At 40.6% G+C, this 22,712-nt stretch overlaps 2 protein-coding genes across 5 annotated transcripts in view; one reads left to right on the top strand and one right to left on the bottom strand.

Annotated features, from left to right (window-relative positions):
• The window catches only part of COL4A6 (collagen type IV alpha 6 chain), a 111,889-nt gene extending 109,706 nt beyond the window's left edge, over positions 1–2,183 (bottom strand). The window contains exons 1-2 of the mRNA XM_033072115.1: positions 2,117–2,183; positions 1,992–2,040 (exon numbers count right to left, since the gene is read on the bottom strand). Of these exons, the coding sequence (XP_032928006.1) occupies positions 1,992–2,040; positions 2,117–2,130 (63 nt within the window). The 5' untranslated portion in view covers positions 2,131–2,183. The remainder of the gene's footprint in view (positions 1–1,991; positions 2,041–2,116) is intronic.
• A 598-nt stretch (positions 2,184–2,781) lies between these two features.
• Positions 2,782–22,712, top strand: part of COL4A5 (collagen type IV alpha 5 chain) — a 76,383-nt gene continuing 56,452 nt past the window's right edge. For all 4 annotated transcript variants that reach the window (XM_033072113.2, XM_033072111.2, XM_033072112.2 and 1 more), the window contains exon 1: positions 2,782–2,970. In XM_033072113.2, the coding sequence (XP_032928004.1) occupies positions 2,881–2,970 (90 nt within the window). In that variant the 5' untranslated portion in view covers positions 2,782–2,880. The remainder of the gene's footprint in view (positions 2,971–22,712) is intronic.

Raw genomic sequence — 22,712 nt, 5'->3', positions numbered from 1 at the left:
CTAAAGCTTTACCTCATTTTATTGACATTATATTTCACTGTGCTCCAGCACTCCAAATTATACATCAGAGATCTATTAAGAAGTGCTTCAGAGATCCTAGTTTTCCTAAAAAAGCTCTGTTTAGTGCCAGTTCAATCACCAGTACTTACAGCTTATTTCATGCTAGATGTTAGGATGTGTTTTTAAATCAGGGATACCAGAAAGTCATGTATAACCTACTGCTGTATCTGAAGTCGACCAAAATAAAGTTTTACTCTTTCCTGCTCGGTGTGTTTGACAGCATTTTAATAGAAACCATTAAATCCATTATCTGCTTAGACATATAAAGCACTAAGTATTTTATGGACCTATTTCTGATTCTTCTTCATATTTTTAGAGTGTGATTACACAGCAACTAAGATTGTCATTGTTTTCCAACCCTGAAGAAAACTCTCAGGAAGACTTAGAAATATAATGTAGATAATGATTTAATTATTGTGATTGACTTAATGGGCAGTGAAAGATGTCACAGAACTAACAGAAATCTGACTGCTTCAGAGATGTTTTCCAAAAGGTATGGAGCAAAATTGGAGCAAACAATTGAAAATCTGCTGTTAGCTACATCTGCATCAATCAGCAATGATTTCACTGCCATATTGCATAAATTTATATAAATGATTGCAAAATGCAGCACATTTGTCTCAAAATAATTTCAACACTTGCCTTTAACATACCTGCTTTATAAAAGTCATTTCTACCTAGATTCCACTGCAGTAAGAACTCTTAGTAGAACAGTTTTCGGTTTTGTTGAACAAAACTCTCTAATCTTTTAATCTTTGAGAAGATCAGAGCTTATAACTACCACCTGATCAGGATGATGAAATTCTACAAGTGCAATTAATTATGAAAAATGCAAAGCATAATCAAGCCTTTCCTATTTATAAAATGTATAAAGCCCTCTGCTATTAAAGCCTTTTCAGAAGATTTCTTTCCAGTTGCACAGAAAGATTATAGATCCTTAAAATTGGAACCAAAAGAGAAGCAAAAGCAGTAGAAAAACATTGGATAACAAGTCAAGAAACTATGTTTCAACTGGTTTTGTTAGAAATCTGCCTGCAATTGAATCAAAACAAACATGCTTTAAAAATATTATACTAACAATAATTCAATATAGTATTTACACTATAAAATCCACACCACAAACATTATTGTCCAATCTTAATTTACATTACAATATAACAAAGAGGTGTTTTTTGAACTGCTGACTGTACAGCAGTTGGACACTTAATTTAGGATACAGATTTATCCACTAGTTAAGAGGGCTAATAATTGCAGATTCCAGTTGCATAAAATCTATTGCAACATCAAAAAAAGAAGAAAAATATTAACATTTTAAAAATCTGCAGTCCCCTACTACTCTGTTTAGCAGAGTAGGAACAGCAAGAGAAAATCAGAAAATCCATGTTTGTGTCATGAAGTTGTCAGATAGATCATAAAGTCATTGTTTCTGTATACCAACTTAGAATTTAAAACAGATTTACTCATCCATAGACGTGAACCTTGATACAACACCTAAAAACTTAACCCTTTAATTTCTCACATCTCTTTTACTTAGTTAAAGACGAGTTCTGGATTGGATCCCTTGTGAACAAGGACCCAGAGGGTCCCGCTTTTAAAGCAAGGTTTGAGAAGATGCTGAAAAAGAACTAAAGGCAGTCAGTTGCAAAGAGAAACTGATCACTGTCAGATACTAAAAGCTGTTACGCCGCACACAGACGGTCTTCCACCCATGTACTTTTCAGAAGCCAGTCAAAGTAGAACAGACGAAAAGTACAAAGGAACTCTAGAGCAGAGGTGTACTGTAATTAAAAAGAAATAAAAATCCGCGCATCTTTTAGAGGGGGCGGAGATGCGCCGTTTTCCTGGCCGAAGGATGCCCAAACCCCAGCAGGTTTGAGCAGACACGTTCACCTCCAGCAGCCCTGTCGCGGCCCGGACCTGCACACACTTACCGCGCTCGCCAGCTCCGCGCCCAGCCAGAGGAGCAGCAGCAGCAGCGCCCTGCGGGAGGCAAAGTGACAGAGTCACGGCGGAGCGGGGGGCAGCGCGGAGCGGCGCGGCCGCGCTCGGCACTCACCCTGTCCGTGCCATGGCCCGGGCAGCCCGCGGGGCACAGCGCAGCCGGAGGAAGAGGAGGGCCCGCCGTCACTCGGGGCAGGGCACGGTGCGCCCGCTGCGGGGGCTCCTTCCCCCGGCACGGCGGAGCACCCGGGGCGCGCAGCCCCGCGATAGAGCCGGGCTGGAACTGCCAGCGCTGCCCGCTCGGGGTCGGGGAGGCACCGCAGCCCCTCCAGGCACTCGCAGCGTGCCCAGGCAGGAAGTTTGCGCTGTCCCCCGAGGCGTCGCACCTGAGCGGGGCCGGATAAGCCGAGGCTGAGCCAGGCGAGCCCCACGCCCGCCACCCGCCCCTCCAGAGGGGCGACCTGGCACTGGCAACAACTCCCCCTGCACCCACCCACCCCGGCGACTTCCGCTGCAAAAAATAGTCCGGGGGTCCAGCTGCCCGCCCGGTGGAGGTGCGGGGCGGGGAGAGGCGGCGCCCGCTCTTGGAGCCGACAAAGCCGCGGCGCCTGAGGGAAGGGTGGAGGGCTGTGGCCTCCTCGGAGAGGAGAGGGGCGGTAGCAGCAGCAGCGTGCCCTACACCGCCCGCCCCAACCGCCCCCTGAGCGGAGGAATACTGTAGTCCCGGGCGGACTTGAGCCGGGAGAAGCGGGAGAGTGCGGTAGAGGGGCGGGCGCTGGTGCCGGGGCGGCTGGTGCGAGCTGCCTGCAGGGAGCCGCGCTGCCTCGCCGGGCTATGCCCGCGCCGCAGGGCCGGCCCCGGAGCTCCTGAGCGGGCGGGATGGAGCCGCGGCGGAGCAGCTTTAACCTGGCCGCTGGCTGCCTGGTGCTGCTGCTGGGGTGCTGGGGGCCGCAGGAGGTGGCGGCGGCGGTGAGTGCGGGGCGCCCTCCCTGTTCTCCTCGGGTGCCGAGGTCCCTGCCGGGTGCGGCCGCGGTGTGGAACCTTGCGGGGGAGCTTTGGAGCCCCTCGGGGCTGGGGTGGCTGAAGGTGGGATCCCCTGACAGGAGCCTGGCGGCTCCGGGGGTCGGCGGCGAGGCTGGGCCGCGGGAGGGTCTCTCCAGCTGCCCGCTGGTGCTGGGGCTCCGGGCCGCTGTTCCCGGGCAGAGCCCCGCGGTGCTGCCCCGTCGGACCGGACCGCTCCCCGCGGGACCGAGAGCCGCCCCACGGCTGCGGCCAGGGAGGGAGGGCAGGCGGGGGGAGCCCGGGTGAGCTTCGTGTGGGCTCTGAACCCGCTGTTCCTCCAGGACAAAGGAGGAAAGATTTCCCCCCCTGCCTTTCCCCCCGCCAAAGAACTCCGTGAAGAGGTGTCTGAGCTCTTCCCAATGAGCCATCACCTGCTGCCGTGGGTAACGCTTGGATGCGGCAGGGAGATGGAGCCATGTGGGCATGGGTTGTCGGAGGACTGTGCCCCACACTGGGACTTGGTTTTCCCGAGGGTTGTATTTCTGCTTTCTTAAAACTAAAGTGGAAGTGCTAGCGGAGGTGGTAAATGTGTGCAGTGTAGTAGAGAGCGCACGGCCTGGAGGAGACTTTGGGTCCCTGCCTTTGGAAAAGGGATGTTATCCCCGCTTCCGTGGAGCGGCACGGCCTTGGAACTGAGAGGTGGGAGAGGTGACCGCTAGCTTCAGGTGTTAGGCTATTTGACTAAGACCTCTAGCTGTTAACAAGTGGTGAAATGATCTAAAAAGGCTCCCGCTTTAACCCTTTAAACCCTTTAACCGCTTTAATTTCAGATTTTATGATCCCTGTATATTTTTAAACTTCTTTGAAGTTTACTTGGAAAGGAAAAAAATATCCAGATTTCTGTTGTTCTGGTCTCCTTTCTAGTTGATAAGTCATATATGTTATGGTAGTAGGTGTAGAGTCTGCTACTCCCCCCCCCTCAATTCTGTAGTTAGTGCTGGCAAAATCTTATTTGTCTTTAACTCTCCTTTGAAGTGCATTCCTTTACAGTGAAACTTTGTAGTCCTTTCATCTGCCCTCTGAAAAATAATATACTTCCTTCTTCTTCCACCCCTCCGAAGTGTGCCCAGGTGGGAACACAAAAGTAAGAGGTAGTGGTGTGCCAGCAGTGCTCACTGGTGAGCGCTCGGCTCCACGCTGTCGGTAACACTGCCTCTGATGCTCTGTTCTGTAAGGCCCGAGCCCAGCCTGCCTGCCATAACCCCACCCCAAAGAAGGACTCGGGCAGTCCCACCTGCAGGACCTCACTGTTTTAGCAGGTAGGGGTAGAAGATAGGGAAATTTGTGTGCATAAATGTGGCCCTTTTCTTTCTTCAGGGAAGTGTCCAGCAGAGTTCTGTGTGTGCAGTTACTGTGAATCTGTGGGGTGTGGAAGGGGTCTGTGGTGACCCTGTAGCAGTCCCCTACCTCGGGAGAAATTAAGAAAGGAGCAAAACCAGTGGTAGAATTTCTGGTTCTTAACACCACTTTCTGCTGCAGCTTCTCTTTTTGGGTTTGCAGTGGGATAAGATTAACTTAAGACCCAAGGGCTAAGTGGGGGTGGGGGAAGAAGAGAGACGCCTCTATTCCAAACTACATAAATCCCACTGGTCTTTTGTGATATGTTTTTTTCTAATGGTATGGTTTTCTCAATACTTTGGTGTTCTGATGTTTTTGAATTTCCTGTGATAACACTAAATGTTGCTGATCCTTATTAATGGGGATCAGCAATTTGTTCTACCCATTGTCAGAAAGGGTTGACTAAATGCTGTAGCAGTATGTTTAATACACACAGTCTGTTCTGTGAATTTTAGTTTGGGATCCTGTGTTAATATCCTCCCCTCAAAAGGGCAAATTTGGTCAAATGGCTGCAAGTCATTCCAATGCCCTTAATCACATAATACCTGAAATTATTATTCAACATCATAATTCACATTTCCAATAAAAAATTTTGTATCTTCTTTGCTCCAGATTGTTGTAACAGTGTGTATTGCTATGTGATCAGTTACCAAGTGACAGAATACAGCTGAGAATCATCTGCCAGTGTGCCCATCACAGGGAAATCCCCATGAGTTATTAAAAAAATCCAAACCAATATTTCATACTCAAGTAGGGATGGATTTCATTGATCAGATTTTATTGCTGGATTTTCACAGCCCATATTGTATATGGTGAGTTGTATATGGATCATGCGACACACTCCTGTACAGACTCATTGTTGATATAGAGAGAAGCCTGTAACTACTGATGAACAGTGTAAAAGTCACTGGAATTTTGAAAAAGGTTTTACTTAAGAGTGAATGAGATAGAGAATGAATGACATGGAAAATGATTTCATCAATTAACGAAGTTAGAATATTTTTTTAAAGTACTTATTTGTATGCTTTCAGCAGAGGGTATGAGGGCTTATTCCAATGGACAATTTCAATTATTGCCTAACTACCTTGCTGGTTTTAGTATAAATCTACATGCATGCATATAAGCCAATCTTTTATAATCAGAATATTTTTCTTCTCCTGGCAGGTTTACACTTGCACTGTGTTAAAGTGATTGCAAGCTGTGACTTGGAAATCTGTTTAATTAAAGAACATAGATGGACTAGATTCTTCAGTTGTGCTGTCTATGAAACTCACTAGAAGATAGTGGCTAACTATTGGCTTATATTGGAAAAACTTCCCTCATAGCTAAGGCCTAGATTTTTATAGTGTAAATAGACTCTGTCAGCTCAACAGTTAGTAAAAATTTAGTGTTTGCAATATCTTTTTTTCTTTGCTTTCCATTATAATTCCAGTTTGACTAAAAGCATAGGGTTGAAAATAGTTGTTCAAGTATGACAAGGCAGGCTGGCAAGATGGATATAATTTGTGCTTAAGGAAGTAATGTATTATTTGTGGAAGTTCTCTTAAGTTTAGGTGGGATTTCTTTTTTTCCTTTCAGAGGTTACCAAATGTATAAATACATGGTATGTCAGTGATTACAATGTACATGATTAATATGGTTAATTTGATGGTCATCTGTGTTTCTTGTTGGTACTTTTATCATGGAAGTGGTTGGTGGCTGTTATTATTTTCCATTTCATAACTGGCAGTGGCTCTTTCTAGTTACAAAAGCTTGGTCTGTAAAAGCAGAAAAAAGTGGACGCTGGCTTTTAGGATTCAGAAGGTATTTAATTCTGAAATTCTGTAGATGTGTCTTGATTAGTCATGCACAAGATTTGGTTTTGTAACATCAAGGCTCAAGGCCTCCTGCTTGCAACTTAACATTTGCCATGTATTTTGATTTTGAGCTTTCATGGCTTTTGGTTGAAGATATATAGTAAAAGTTGTATCTCAAGTTGTTTTCTAGTATATGTTTAGTTAATACTGAAACGCTGACAAATCCAGTAAATACTGAATGAAGAAGAATGTAAGTGCAATTTAGAGATTTAGAGCATAACGGAATCTTTTACAAAATCATATGTATTTTTTCAGTTTTTCCACGATTGAAATAGTGATATTTCAGTGGAACTTCCTAGGCTTTCATTTTCCTGATTACAAATGAATAATCTATGCAATTATTATCCTAGGACAAAGTTAGTTAATTTATTTAACAGCAAGTGTAAATTTATGTAGTGATTTTTATTTTTTTTTCTACTATGAATAAGCAATGATGCTTACTGTAATGCTGTTTTGGGGTTTACTAGAACATGTGTAAACTTTTCTGTGTTACAGAAGTACTGAAATAATTAAGGGCAGCCCAGCAAATCTAATGTGCATATTTTCAGTCTGGGGCAAAGTACAGGGAGGAATGTGTTTTGTACAATCAGTGAAGATGCATTGTGCATTTTTGTCTTTCATTGACAGATTAAAAAACTTCCTTTTCCAATTGTATCAGTTGTGCAAACTCTCCACTGATCACCCTAGAATAAGATACCCAGGCAATACTCATGTACACATTCTAGGAATGGTGTTGCACAAGGGCACTGAATGGAAAGTCTGCCAATGGTGATAATACCAGGAAAAATTGGCTTGAATTAAGACACTTCTTGCTTGTCTGTTTCATAAGGCTGTGTGGACTCAGTAACATTAAAAACCACTGGGGTGCTTTGAAGTTCCTGCTCAATGCAGTGTTTGGCAATCTACTGTTGGCTGCAGACTTTTTAGTGCTGTAAATCATCTATTCTCAAGAGCACCTGAAATAAAACTTGTTCAAAAGATAGAGTGCTGATGCAGTTTTAAGGATCACAAAGCAGCGTTCTCTACCCTCCTGTGAAAGTTTTGCAATGCAATTCAACCTTATTAAAGGTCATTGGTACAGTGCAGTGTCTGGAAAAAAAGGCGATGTGCTGAGCATCCTGGGTGTGTAATTGCCAAGTATGGGGAGGAAAAGCTTTAATGTAATGTGAAATTGTCATCTGAGTAAACGTAGCTGAGATGAAGAGGAAAGGGTCCTATTTATAAATATAAATCTATTGCTTATTTTAAATAAATTACTTTCCACTTGACTAGTCTTTCTTGGAGAGCTTGAGTCTTTCTTGAACAACTTGGGAGGAGCTGCAAGAAGCAAAGACTACAAGATGTGCTCTTAATTTTAAGAGGGATGAATGAAAGGCAAATAGATAATTGCAAAGCTGTAATACAAGTTTTACATTGTAGCTTAAGCCTGTTAATCCTTTACTCTCCCTTCTTCCAGAAGGCATGATGATCAAACCAATGTATTAGTAGACATATCTTTAGTCTGCTTCAAAGACTGATAATGTGTGATTCCTAGTTATGAAACCCCGCCTCTCTTTTTCCATGTTTTGAGTAGGAGACTGGACTAAATAACCCCAAGGCACCTTCCAGTCTGAATTATCCTAAAAGTCTGAAATTACTGGAAGTGGAAGAACAGTTGTGCTACTAGGTGTGATGCCTAGGAGGCATCAGGTGTACTTTCTGTTAAGACAATTTTCATATCCAGTAATCAAAAGTTAATCATAATTCATTAAATTAAATTGCAGATTGGAAGATATCAGATTAAAATGTTTTTCAAAAATTTAGTTTCAGCTAGTTAAGAAATCATCTCTTATGGTGTCAGCACATAGCATTCAGAATTTTAATTTTGTATTCCACTTTTGTGGAGGTGTTTTATGAAGTTTGTGTTTGTATATATATTATTCTGTTATAATGGAACAGAAGAGAAATTGTAGTGGCAATACAGGTAATGTTTATCAGTTTTGGTTTGGAATTTTTTTACTTGAGGAGTGTGTGTTAGAAGTTGGAAAGAAAGGGGCTTTAAAGCTATGGATTTCAGCTCACTTGAAGGCTCTTGGTTATTGCAGCTCTGTTGCTGGATTTCTTTGTCCCCTCCCTTTAGAGGGCAAGGGAAATAGTTTAGTCTCTCATCTGTATTTTGTTTCTTTTACCTAATCTCTACAGAGAATTAAAATGTCAGAGTTGAATTTTAATCTCCTCTCTCCTAGCACTGTAAAAGGCATGCTTTACTTTTGGTTCTGGTTTATTATCTACAGAATGATTCCTTTTATTGAGGTATAGCGAGGCCTGCAGAACTGTCCTATTCTAGCCTAACATGTCTCCAGTGCATACTAGATAAGCTTTGCTGCTGCAGCTCTGCTGAAATCCTTCTTTTCCCCCTCTTTCCTCAAGATAAGCCAAGGCTTATTCACTTCCCTCCCTGAACACAGGTAAGTCTTTTCACCAGTGTCTGTGTCTGTCAGGATTTTCTGCTGAAATGCATTAGACATATTGGAAAGTGCGTTTATTCTAGGACTGGCTTTAGTTGTTAGCAAGGTGAATCTTAATTTTAAACCACACCATTGATGTAGGGAAAGATATTTATGCTGTACTGCTTCCCAGAGAATGTAGATGCTTTTAGAAACCAGACTTGCACAATCTTTGGTGGCTGCAGAGGTCCACGATGTGGTAGACACCCCTTCTCCAGGAGGAACAGTGAGCACAGAGGAAATCCTTGGATTCTGTAGATGTGCTCCACTGGTAGGAAACCAAGACTTTCATCTCTTGACATCTCTTTGCTGCAATAGTTGTGTGTCTCTTGCTGTTGTGTTTGGAGATATAGTTCCAAGAGATAAGATCACCTTATTGGCTCTGATAGAAGAAATAAAGATTTGGCAGGTTGCTCTTGGTGCTGTTTGCTGCACAGACTCACCTGAGAGCCATGGCAAATAACCAGAGCTGCAGTGGGATGGCTTCATTTCAGAGATTCAGTGCCATTCATGAGACAGAGAAAGCTTCATAGAGAATCTTCAATCAACTTGTTTTAGGAACTACTGCTGTAAGTGACAGAAGTTACAATAGCTTAATGCTTTTGTATAGAAAACAGAACTATGCAGATGTTCCTTTCTAGCTTATTTTTCTGTTTGACTGTCTTTTTATGTGGTTGCTGGGCTGGACAAAAATATAGAACTTTATTATACAAAGTATAAAATTTTGGCTTTATCTGGCAACTGTAGTGCTAAAGTCAAGTAACCTACAACATTTGTACTGAGAGATTGAACCCTTGTAATAGTGATGGGTTTTGAATGCTGTTTCAAGTCATTAACCAGATGAGTCTTAATTTGTATGAAATAGTAACTTAATTTGTATTATCGTATAAGCAGTGTGATGCAAAACTTGTGACTTTGAATCTAGGACTACTTAAAAGTAGTTAGAGAAATAAGGAGTGATTATATATACTGACTTGCCTGTATTTCTCCAGTGCTCTGCAAATGTCAAAAGGCTACACTATATTCATAATAGCTTTATTTCTATCTATTCTGGTTCCTATCCACTCTAATTCCTTCATTCTGTGTGAAAATATAACAAGAATTAGTTATTAACTACATAAAGCTGTCAAGCTTAGGCAACGATTAATTCCACAGTTATAGTTGATTTTTTGTAATTCACCAAGCCAATGAAGGCTTGTCTTCCTTCCTTAGGAAAGTCTTTATTTAATTAGTTGTAAATATGTTTCTATCTAACATCAGTCTGTCTGTTAAACGCAGCATTAATTCTTCAAAAGCAAACCTTTCTCTTTATGCACTTAAATCCCCCAGGAATTTAATAGAAAGGAGAAAATGACCGCCCTGAACCATGAACTGCATTCTTTTTACACCTTGAATTAAAGTAGCAATTATTAAAACCCACAATTAAATCACTTTACGTAAAGCAATGAAAATTAATGTGACTTGTAGGCAAGACTAGACAAGCCTCCAGCTCCCAGAAATTGTGATATCCTGACAAGAAATGCCACTGAAAACAATATTTGGATGAAGGAGCCTATGAACTCCATTTTAAAATCTTTTAAAAATAATCCTTTTTATAAGGCAGTGGATTTTTTTTGAGTGAACTTACTTAGAACCAACCTGTCACACAGAAAGACAGCAGAATCCATTTTTTCTGAAAGGTAACTCCTAGCTTGTCATCCAGACAATAAGAGTTGGCTTAATAATAGAAAATACTTATTCTGAATTAGTTAGAACAGTTCTCTTGTATATTCAACCTTAAAGGGCAAAGCTATTCAGAAGGAAATAGAAACTTTTAAAAATATTTAAAATAATGAGAAAATCTAGAGAGGATAGGAAGTTAGCCTGGAAAAAAGGAGACTCAGGGATGACCTTATCACTCTACAACTTCCTGAAAGGTGGTTGTAGCCATGTGGGGGTTGGTCTCTTCTCCCAGGCAACAACTGAGAGAATGCAGTCTTAAGATGCACCAAAGGAAATTTAAGTTAGACATTAGAAAGAAATTCTTCACTGAAAGATGATTTGGCAATAGAATTGTCTGCCCAGGGAGGTGGTGGAGTCACTGTCTCTTGGAGGTGTTTAAAAAAAGACTGGATATGGCACAGTGCCATGTGGTCAAGTGGTTGACTCGATGAGGTGGTGTTAGGTTAGGTCATAGGTTGGACTAGATGATCTTAAAGGTCTTTTCCAGCCTAGTTCATTCTGTAATTCTGTAAGTTGGCTTGAGTATGTTTTGTTTTGCTAGTTTAATTTCCAATATTCATTCAGTGCCTTTTTTAATAGGGAAGGTAGTGCCATGAAAGTTGCTAGAAGGCTTTGCCCAGACACACAGTGAGAACATCCATGCAGAAGTTGGTATTTGTATGGGTGGAAATGTGGGGGGTTTTGTAATTTTGATTGAAGGAAGAGTATTTCATTTAGTTTTTGAGCCAGAATGCTAATGGAAACTTCTTGGCAATAGAATGGATTACACTCCTGTATCAGCAGAAAGTCACTTTTCTGTTCTAGAATCTTTGGAATTCTTAAAGCAGTGGTAGTTACAAAGCATTAAAATATCTCTGTCTGTCTAATGTATGAATATTTGTATCCTAAGTGAACCTAGAAAACTTCTTTATGCATGAATGAGAGAATGCTTGTTGACAGGTCTAGTCATGCTCAGGAAATGTGTGTTTTAAGGACACTGGCATACTGTACCCAAAAATCAGAATTATGAAACAGACCTCTTTAAAGAACTTTAGATTGCTGATACGCTGCAGAAGTAATTGTGGAAGAACACAGTCTGTTATAGAAATAGTAATGGAATTAGCAGTAGTTTTTTCTCCATCTTTTTAAACAGTTGGGCTAAACAGGTGTGTTTAAACATAATAAGCAGATGAATCTGAAATGTATTGTTCTAAATTTTAGTGTAAGCTATTCAGTAACTACTTTTTTCTTGATAACAGAAAGGAGTAAGTAAGAAAAGAACACATGGTGTGACTCTTGGGGAGGGTGCTAAGCAGGGCCAAGAGTTGGACTTTGATTCTTGAGGTCCCTTCCAACTCACCCTGCGACTCTGAATATGCTGATAATTTTTGTAGAAAATTGCTAAACAATAAGAACACCCTTAGGCTTTTTGGTGATGTTCAGGAGCATAATCATCAGTTGCTAAAAGAACCAATACAGAAGGCTGATATTTAAAGTGTAAAGATTAATTTTCTGAATGAAATCATTAGAAAATGATAATGAAGAGATGATGTGTAAGGATCTGACCAGAACCCTCATTCACAATGCTCCTGTGCTGCTGGGGGGTGGGAGTGGAGAAACCGAGAGTGGAGTTAAACCTGGGAAGAACTAAGGCAGGAGCAAGGTATTGGTTTTCTTATTTATTTCTCATTACCCTACACAGACTTTTGATTTGCAGTAAAATTTAATCCCCTCAGTCTGATTTGCTTGTGAAGTTAATTGCTGAATGATCTCTCCATGCCCTTGTCTTGGCCCAGGAGCGTTTTGTTATATTTGCTCTTTCCTGTCCAGTTGAGGAGTAATAGTGCAATTTGGTGGGCACCTGGCACCCACCACAAAAGTATTGCTGGATTTAACATTCTGAAAAATTGTACTTAGATGTATATAACAAAATTAAAAAGTGGTGGTGTTCCAAACTAATTTATCACAGGTTCATACTAAAACTTAGGATGGAAGCATAATCCTGCTGTTCTAGAGTCTAGATCTGGTGACCTCTTGCTCAGAATAGAGCTGACTTGGAATTTCCATTTGTTGTTCAAATAGTTGCAGTCTAAAAGGACATTGAAACACTATCTTCTATTCCAAACCTCGCTTGCTGAAGGAATAGTGTTAAGACTTGGTGGGGAAGCTCCTAATTCAGTATTTGCAGCTAACTTGCTGATTACTGCAGGATGCAGAGCATGTATCACAAACTCGAAGCAGGTTACTTTCTTGGCGTATGTTTGGCTCCAAATAACACTTGTGGAAGTTGGTATAGTCCCTAAAATGGAGTGCCTGAGGGAATACTTTTCCTTAGAGAAAGTGACTTTGTTTTGGAATGGGTACAAATGCCAGGGGCTGTTTCTTACTCCTGCCAAGCTTCAGCCTGAACTGCGTCTCTAGTTTTAATAATACTTGAGGGCTATTTCTTATGAATGGATGTCCTCACTTTAATTATTGTGTTAGGGTGTTGGAACCACATGTGCTCTCTCCTTGCCTACCCCCCTCTCTTTTAAACTGACAGTGTTTTGGTGCCATGCTGTAAGGAGCACAGTTCACTGACATCCTTGAACCTGGTCAGAGAATCACTACAAGGACAGTGCAGTAACTTTAGGTTACATATTGTCTGCTTGCTACTGAGGAGCCTCCAGAATGTAACTGGGAATAAAATCAATTGCTGACAAAAGCAACAACGTTAATTTAAAAGTGTCAAAGTAAGGAGGATCTCAGTGCTGCTACTGAATTTCCTCTCTCCCCTTTTGCTTCCCCTTGAAACAAAATTATCAAGTAACTTTCCCTCTGCAGCCTCCTTTTCTAGCACTGATCAGATATCTCTTGCCTGTCCTGTAATTGATACAAGTTAATGCTTAAAAGCTTTGTTGGTTTTTTAATGTTCTGTTTAAAGATCTAATCTATGGCCCTTTTAGCTACTTCCTTGCATGGGTTCAAATTTTTTAATGTAGCAAGTTTCTGAGAAGCCCAACTTAATTCCCTAGGCTTGCTTTCTGTTTAGTGATGATCAGTGCAATCCAAATGTAAAGATTCTCAGGATAATGTCATTTATAGATGTAAATTCTCTGGTGTGAGGGAGTGCAATCTTTTCCCTCTAATCAAATTCCAAGATCTGCATGTGCTAAATAGAACATTCTATTAGCACTAGCCTGGGGCTGTCTTACAGCATTTTAAAGGCAATAGCATGCATTGAGATGCCTTTTGCTTTTTATCCCCATGAGATAGTCTGGGAAATTACTATTGTGATTCTCCATTCACTATAAGGTCAGTCTTTCATAGGAGGGTGCATTTTTTACAGAAGTACCTCACCTAAGGTGCAGATGCTCTAAGGAGCCCTGAGCTATTGCCATAGCACATAAGCAGTGCTTAAGTAAATGAGCTAGAGAGGCTGACACTGAGGGTACTCCATATCTGCTGAAGTTCAGCATGAGTTCCTGAGCAGGCACCTGAGACCTCTCACTTAAACATTCAACTTCTATCAGCTTTAGGGATTTCTGAGCCCATGTGGGTAAAAAAGGGTCTCCCATCTCATTGGTTCCTGATGCTCCATTCTTTTACAAGTGCCTCTGACTTACAGGGTTAGGAGAATTGTTTGGTCTCCACTGTTTCCTTGTTTAACTTGGCCCTTTTCAGTGGCTCTTACTTTTTCAACTTTGATTACCTGAGGCTGGAGAGTAGTTCTTCGTTAGCATTGAGCAATACAGAGAAAGTGTTGCCTGTAGTGCTCTCTTTAGGTGTTAAAGTGCACACACGCAGGGTGCGCTGCTGCCAAGGGCATAAACAAATGATAAAACAGCTCAAACTAGAAAAACCTTGAAGCTATGATACTTGGTCCAAGAACTGAAGGAGAATAGAGTTGATAATAGCTTCCACCACGAAAAAAATCCCCCAGACACCCACCAAGCCTTAAAGTGAGTTAGGTCTTGTTCTGGCAGTTGAGAGGGTGTGGACTTCTTCAGATAACATCTCAATGCAATATCACTCTGCACAGCCTCTATTCTTTTTAGCAGGTATACTTGCTTAATCTTTGGTATTAATTTAGTGCTCTTAGTAGTTTCAAAATAGACCAGAATGGGGTTGGATTAATCTGAAATGCTATTCCATTTTGCCTCTCCTGTCTCCAAGGAAGACGTGGGTTTCTGTTCTTGTGTGGTCTGCTTCATGCTCTTGACACTTGAAAATGCAGTTGTCAGTGACAAATGTCTGACTTCTATTAACAGGACTCTGGAATTGAACTTCTTCTATTGCATATTGTGTGGATGAGGGTGAGGAACAGGGCATTTTCCAGGAAATTAGTCTGTGTCTTAATTCCATTTCTTTTACTGGGAAAGGAGTGAAAACAGAGTGCCAGAATGACTAGTGTTATGAGTGTGTAATACTTGGCTTGCAACCATATCTGAGACTTGGAAGCCTAACTGACTGTTTGGGCTAGGTTTGTGCCACATGTGGACGTGGTTATATGAAGTGGCAACATCTAACACCTGTCACATGGGAAAGGTCCTAAATGACTAGTAAATCTTAACCTGTAATGAGTACCATATGACACTTCTTATTTGCAGCTGGAAAAAATCAGGAAGCCCCAAGAGGCTAGTGATTAGAGACTTGTGTGTAAAATAAAAGTAAAACTGAGACTTCCTGAAAAGTCAAGTGGCTTACTGTATCCTGCCACTGACTGACTGCCAGGTGCTCCATGGGGGTGTCTCAGGGATGCTGTGATTTGCACAGATGTGTAGCTGTGCAGGCAAAGATGGAGGCATGCTTAAAACTAACCATTCCTCTAATTTGCTGAGTACTTGTTTAGGGGTTCACTTACGGTCTGTATAGAAGTTAGAAGATGGCTTGCATTCAGAGTTCTGCCTTTAGAACTGAAATGAGCAGTAGTGAGGTGTAGATTACCTACAGAGGTGGTATAAAATTAATCTGTTCCCAAATTGCAAAGCCAAGCAGAGTTACTTTGTTTAGGATGTTTCTCTAGATATGCTGTATATTTAGAGGTTGCTGCAGCTGCAATGCTTGCTGAAAAGGAAATTAATGTGGTGTGTTGGCATCAGTCAGTCCATTAATGTGGAGATGGAGTGGGTTGAGAAGGCCACCTGGTAGTTTACACTCTGGTTTAGTGCTCTTAGCTTGCACTGTTTGCCAGGAGGTGTACTTGCCAAATCTAAACATAGATGCTTTGTAAGCTGCTGCCTCTGGATGGCAGCATAAAGACAGTACTTCTAAGTTGCTGTTAAAGGAAATTTTTGCCAATTCATATGCCTGATGTGGAGCTGTTTGGAAATCTGTGTTCATCAGGTCAGAAGTACTTGGCTTCTCAGGTCTCTTCAATTGTAGCTTTGAAATGTTTGTGAGAAGGGCAGCAGAGCTTGATCTGATTATTTTACTTCAAGTGTCTCACCCAGTAAAATATACTGCACTGAAGCCCATTCTCTGTTGTTAGACTGAAACCTAAGTGTTTTCAGAAGTGTTAAGAACTGTCCGTTTCCTTTTCTCCACCTACACTTGAGTGCAAGGCTGCCAGTGCCCCTTAAGCAGAGGAACAACAACCAGTTTTGAAGATGGAAGTATGTGTAGAAAGTAAGAGTGAACTAGCAGTGAGTTGGAAGAGCTAACTCTGTTCCTTAAACAGTGTACTTAAAGTTTCTGCCTAATGTTTCTTCATGTAGTGAAAAGTTGTCAGCCATACCCCTGTTAGAACGAAGTATTGAGAAAGGGAGTAAAGCCTGGGATTTTGGAAGAGTTAGATGCCCAGCTGGGCTCTTCTACTTTGTCTTCTTTTCTGGCTGAGGAGTCAGATACAGAGATATTGTCAGGTTGTGATACCTCCCGTTCTTAATGGGTGAATAGTTGCAGTTTGGAGATTAATCAAGTTTTGGGGTGTCCATTCAGTAAAGAGTCTTTTACTCCAAAATATTACTGTAGTTAGGCTGGTCCAAGGGAAGATCTGTTGCTGCAGATATTGCCGTTATTTTAACTAGAAGTTTCTGTGAAAAATACCCTTTATGAGAAACTGTATGTTAAAGAACCATAATTAGTTCGGTTTAAAGCAATCAATTCTATATAGTTTTAGTATAAGGTACAGGCATAAGTTCTATCCTCTTTAGATAAGAGCTTCTGTCCATTTCTTGTGGCACAAAATATTTTTAACACAAACTTCAATTTTTGCATATTCTGAAGGTAGTTATGCCAAGGTTTACTTGCTTATAATTTTAGGGCGTTTTTAAAGTACCAATTATTTCCAACCGATTTGTAGTAACTGTATTCTAAGAGAATTTATTAATTCTTAAACTTTCTGTTTAATCAGACCATTCATTAGAGATGTAATAACTAGTTTTAGCAGATCTCTTACAGTTGTTCCATGTTGTTATTATTAGTAGCTATTCATGTATCTAAATAACAAGCACATTGTGCTACCCCTTCAGAGGAAAAATAAGGGCTGTTTATCCATCAAGTGTTTGAGAATGGTTTTTAACCTGCCTCTTGTGTTCTCATTCACTGTGGCCAGAACTGTAACTACTACTACTAGAAGTTTCCTCTGCCAGTCTGAACAGGTCTTGTATTGTACAGATTTCAAAGAAAGATAGTGCTTCGAGGTACAACAGATGAAATTACATGTCAGAAGTTCCCTTAGCTAAAAAAAAGAAGTCAAAAACTTCTGCAAACCTATCTTGACTCTTACGTTTTAGACCACAATATTTATTCTTTTCACATCTTTAGGTAGAGTGAGGGGGAAAAATTCGTTAGAAGGGCATTTTATAAGCTTCCAATTCAGGTTCTGCTTTAGCAATGTTATTGCTCATAAGTACATCATTTTAGTGAGAAAAGGATGGCCTTTTGGATTACAGACCTGTGATGGCTTTGCTGCCATAGCTGACTTCACACAGCTACATGAGTAATAAATTATCTGCAAATTTTTACTCCTTCTAAAGCCTAAAGAACATGGATGTGAAATCATAATTACAACTCCAAATAGCTGCTTTAACTCTGCTTATCAAATCCCCACAAAACCTTTTGTTTGTTGTTTATATTTCTGTCCAGGTAGGAGAAGGGAAAATCAACTTGATGAAGACCAATGGTGAAATCATTGTCTTGGATGAGTAGTAAATCCTTACCTAGAAAACTGCACAGGTGTTTTGTTACACAGGTCTTGGCAAACTAATGAATATGAGGATACTCTTCAGGACCACCACCAAAATAAAGCTTAATCTTTGCTTGGAACTGAAGGGCTGAATTTATTTGCATTATAAATAGAGGTATGAATTATTAAGTTTGTGGCTTTTGCATAGTTACAGCAGGAAGATTACTTAAACCTATTCTCTGAGAGCAAAGGCAATTGTAACTGATGCTTTGCTGTGTATTGAATTGGCTGATTTTAATCAGAGTGAATTTCTAACAACAGTCAATCTTTATAAGTGATAGAATTATCCTTTTTTTTCGATGCTGACCTTATGCTGACAACTGGTAAGCCGTCATGTTTGAACGCAGGGGGTGATGTTAGTAGCATTAAGGGAACTTGTGTAGCAACAGGATAACTATGAGAGGTGCAGGATTTGTTCACTCTGTATAAGCTTTTTCTAGGAATATCTTTCACAGATGTCTAACAGGTAATTGCAGCCCCTACTGTGAAAATTCTCTTCTGCTAACCCTAAATGATGAATGAGAGTAGCTTGAAAATCTGCAATTTCCACAGTGAGCTTTCATGAGTTACAAGACACTGTTAAACTGTTTCTCAATAAAGTTGTGTGTATTTGAGTTAATTTGGCTACTGTAGGGGTTCCCAGATATGTTTATTTTACCAAATATGTGGTCTAGAGTCAGACTTGGTGAATTGGGAAGTCCTATCTCATTGTTTTCTGGACTATAAGACTTCAAAACTATGAATTTTAGCCTAATTAACACTTCAATTTTTTCTAACCCCTCTGGCCCTTCTCTTTTGGCAGTAAAAACCTGGCGGGGCTGATGGATGCTGTACTAGAATTTGAATGGTTTGATGTACCTGCAGTTCTTTTAACATTGCTTTGTGGTTTGGTGTGATTCTATCTGAATGCAAAACTCCATGTTTCATTCAGCTTTCTTTTTAGTACTACAGTAACTTCATTACTTGATTACCTTGCTAAGAAGAGCATCTGGTCACATGTTGCTCATAAATACAGAAGGGAGAGACCTGAGGTGCTTGATAATCTAAAACTAATAGGAACAAGTGCTCTATAAGCTCTTAAAAACACTTGGAAGGAAATGAAAGGAAAATATAAAGATTCTATGTGTCCACTCTCAAGTTGAGATTGTATCTTTGAATCACAGCAATTCATTGCCCGAGTGGCTGTGCAGTCGTACCTGCAGGTAGAGAAAGGACTCATAACTGCATCAACCTGCTAGAAGTGCTTCTGTTATTTTTGTCAGTGAAAAACCTGAGTTGCAAATCTCAGGTTCAAGAGCTGTTAGGGGAGACAGATTGTGTGCTGTATGGAAACCCTCAGAGATTAATTGCTTTTGAATGGGTTTTTGTGGATGGTTCTTGCTTTGACTATTCTGGTTAATGGAAGGGTTAGTAAAACCAAACAATCCAAAGGCTTCATTATATGTAGTAAATAAATCCTAAGGTAGTCATTAGGAAAAAGTATGGGAAAATACAAATACCAGACACAAACAGCTATTGCTACACAGTGGGATGTGAGTGTGTATTAACATTTTTTTTCCAGCTTTTACTGCTTGCTCTCTGCTCTTCACTCACATTGTTCTACAGTTCAGTTAATCTCCTGTCATCAGTGCCTGTTGCAGTTTTCAATTTGCTTTAAAATTCTGGCCATTTGTACTTGGGTAGAATTTATTTCAATGATTTCTGTGCATCCTTTTCCAACTAGAGGGAACCATCCTTACCTAGTGAGGGACCTGGCAATGTTGTGGTGTCAAGTAACTGTCTGGTTCCCTTCAGGACAACATCTGTTTGTGAAGTTAGTGTGTGCAAGTTAACCCTCACTGAAACTCTATCATTTAACTCTCTAAGGGGGGTCTTAATGTGTTACAGATGACACCAGCATTTAAAATCAGTGACTGTCCACAGTCAGGCTTTTGATTCTTTCTTGACCTTCTGCTGCTATCAGAATGGAGCTTTCAGGAAAAACATGCAGTCTGTTAGTACAAACTGCATTACTGGATTCAGTAATGTCACTTTGCTCCTCTGGAAATGAGAGGAGTTATCAAACAGGAAATTCAGGATTTCTGATAAAATTATACATAAGGAGAAAGAATAAAGAATTTGTTCAAGCTATTTATGTCTCTTTTGTTTTTCTTATCCAATTGTCTGATACCTGAATTGAGAATTAATCTGTCAGCAACTGGGCCATGTCAGAACTCTCACTGAGTCACCTACCGTGCTTTTGTAAGAAGCCTCACCTTGTCTTGATTGGTAATTTGCAAGTGTCAAGGTTTGGAAATTATTGGCTTCTCTCTGTAATCTTGCTTATGGAAAGAGTATGAAATTACTCTTAAACTCCTGTATGTTTTAATACTAATATGTTAATAAAGCACTCTAGTGTAGGGGTTTGGGTACTCCCTAAAACCCCTCCCTATGTGCGCACGATCAGCTTTTAAGTTTCCCTGCAGCTGTGTGTATGTACTGGTAAATCACTTCTTTTTCACTTCTTAGTTTTGCAAAGTCTCAAGTTACTGTTGACTCCAGCAACAGCATTCATCTTCCTGGTAGTTTTTAGCAATATTTTGTCCAATACTGTTGTGAGTGGCAGCTGGGAGGTGGGGTGGGAATGGAATATGCTGAAATTGCCTTGTAACCAAGGTCTTTGGGCCTGATGAGAGAGGAGTGGAATGTGCCCAATGCATAAGGCAGGCTTCTAACCACAACACATTGAGGATGACTTAGGCTATTCATGTCACTGAGCTGACTGTAACAAACCAAGAGTAGGAATGTGTACTTTTTTCCCTTCAAACTGAAAAACAACAAACAAACAAAACTGTGTTCTGTTGGTGGCATAAAGCAGTTTTCCTCAGTCCATGTAAAACACAAAAGACCAAGCTTGTTCTGGAAGAATTATCCTTTGACCAGTAAACCAATACCATCCCTCCTTTTATATACTAATGAAAAGAACTTGTTCTCCACACACAGATTCAATGGGTAGAAGCTGTCAGGAAAATCCAGTGAAAGGATTAGCTAAACTTGAATAGATTAATTAGAGCCTTTGGTTGTGTCTTGCTCTGGGAAAGTCACAGCATAGGAAAAAAGCAGTAATAGTACATTCATCTTTACAGGTACATGAGCAGGGAGGCAAGAGGAACACAGTAAGGAGCAAATCTAAGCAGTTTGTCTTGAGTTTTTAAATGTAACAGCCTGGGCCCAGATGCTGCTGCTGGGTGTTACCTTGGAACCAGCAAAAGTCCAAAGGCAGTGAATAGAAGAGAGATGGGCACAATTTGGTGACCTGAAACAGAAGAACTTTAATAAGGAGAAAACAACAAACAGGAAAATGCAATCTCAGTATAGGGTGCACCAGAAAGGGTGAGGCCAGGGTGAAACAGTAACTTAAACAAGGCTGGTTAGGGATGGAGTCTGAGGATGAGTCCAGTGAAGACTGGGGATTGCGAATATGTAAAACACCGCACCATTTTTTAACCAGTGGTAACAGGGAAGGCAAAGAACTTGCTAGAACCATTAGCATAACAGCTCCCAGGGGGCAATGCAGGCAAACTTCCACTCACTGTGACTACGGGGATTTTTCCCACGGCCTTAGGCAGAACTCTTTATCCTGCTCAACCCCAACACTTAGAAGCTGCTTTGATTCTTCATTTATCTTGGTGTAGTTGAAAACCGAAGTATTTTTATAGATAGGGAGATTGTGTCCAGCTCCTTATGATCAAGCTACAACTCACTCTTGTATCAAATATTTTTTATCTTCTGTCACATAAGACAATGTGGTCTATTGGCCAGAGCTGGAAACTGAGCTGCTACTGAGGGCTTCTGGCTGACAAGTTATAATGCAAGCCAAGAGTCTTGCTTGGTTTTCCAACTGCATCATGTGCTGAGTGTAACTTGGAGTTCCCCTGAGGTTTGGAGTAATTCAATTTTCCGTATTTGGAAACCCAGAAGGAGAAACTTAATTTTCAGAACTAGTGCTGGTTAACTTGTTTCTAAGGGTAAAGTACTTAACGTGGTAACCATCTAAATCTTGCTCTTGATGTAGGTTTTTCTGCATTTGGAATGTCATTGCATCCATTTTCTTTAAATGATTGAAGTGTAGGTAACTTACTGTCCACGTGCAAGTGAAATTCCAAGTGTTTCTATGCATAGTATGGAGTGGCGCCTAAATTTTCTTGGCATTCGTGTGAGATACACAACTGATTCTGTGATATCAAAAATCTCTAGCCTGTGGCTGCTGAGTGGCTTTCAAACTTGTACTTACTTGTTACACAGTATGCAATCTCCTGTAGTGCAATTTTTGTGCCTGCCTTGCCAAGTTAAAAAAATAATGGCCTTGAGATTACTAAAAAGTCTAAACAAGAAGGCTTTCACTCAGAGTAGGTCATTAAACTTTTTTTTCCCCCTCTGTGTTATCATATTTTACTTCAGATTTTTTTAAGCTGTACAGCACTAAGAGCTCTAAATGGCATAAATTGGTCTTGAGATAATATAGGTTCTCAGGGCTTTTTTTACTTCAGACTGTTTAATTAAGAATACTTTAATTTGGTGCAGATACAAATTAATGCAAATGAGAAAAACAGTCTGCCAAACACAGCTTTTGTACAGGAAGATAAGTGACTCTGCTGGGGGAGTACTTCTTGATAAGCTTGTGGGTAAATAGATCTTCCCAGGATTTATGCCAAAAATTTACTACCGTTTGATTACAGCGGGTATTTGAAGAGTTTTCTGGTTACAGACCTTTAGCTTCCCTTCACTGCTGTCTGGGAAAGACTATGTTTCCTTCCTGCAAGTAATGCATCTGAACAGGATATCCAAAACCATTTGTCAAAAAGCATTCAGTGAGTATTCCCGACTCTCCAAGACAGCCTAATTACGTAGATTAAGAAGTTACTCAAAGCATAAAATAGTGTGAATATATAAATTGCTTTGGAAGACAGTCACAGGTTTAAAAAGAGCCCCTACATTGATTAAAACAAAGCACTTTGACACAAACAAAATAAGGAAGACAAGTACATTTTTCAGAAACTTTGTGTATGGAACTTTTAATGGGTACAAGTTGCAGTATAAGGAATTGTGGTGAGCTATTTT

The sequence above is a fragment of the Catharus ustulatus genome, chromosome 14 (genome assembly GCF_009819885.2).
Source record: "Catharus ustulatus isolate bCatUst1 chromosome 14, bCatUst1.pri.v2, whole genome shotgun sequence".
Taxonomy (NCBI): Eukaryota; Metazoa; Chordata; class Aves; order Passeriformes; family Turdidae; genus Catharus; species Catharus ustulatus.
This window is presented reverse-complemented; position numbering and strand designations above follow the sequence as displayed.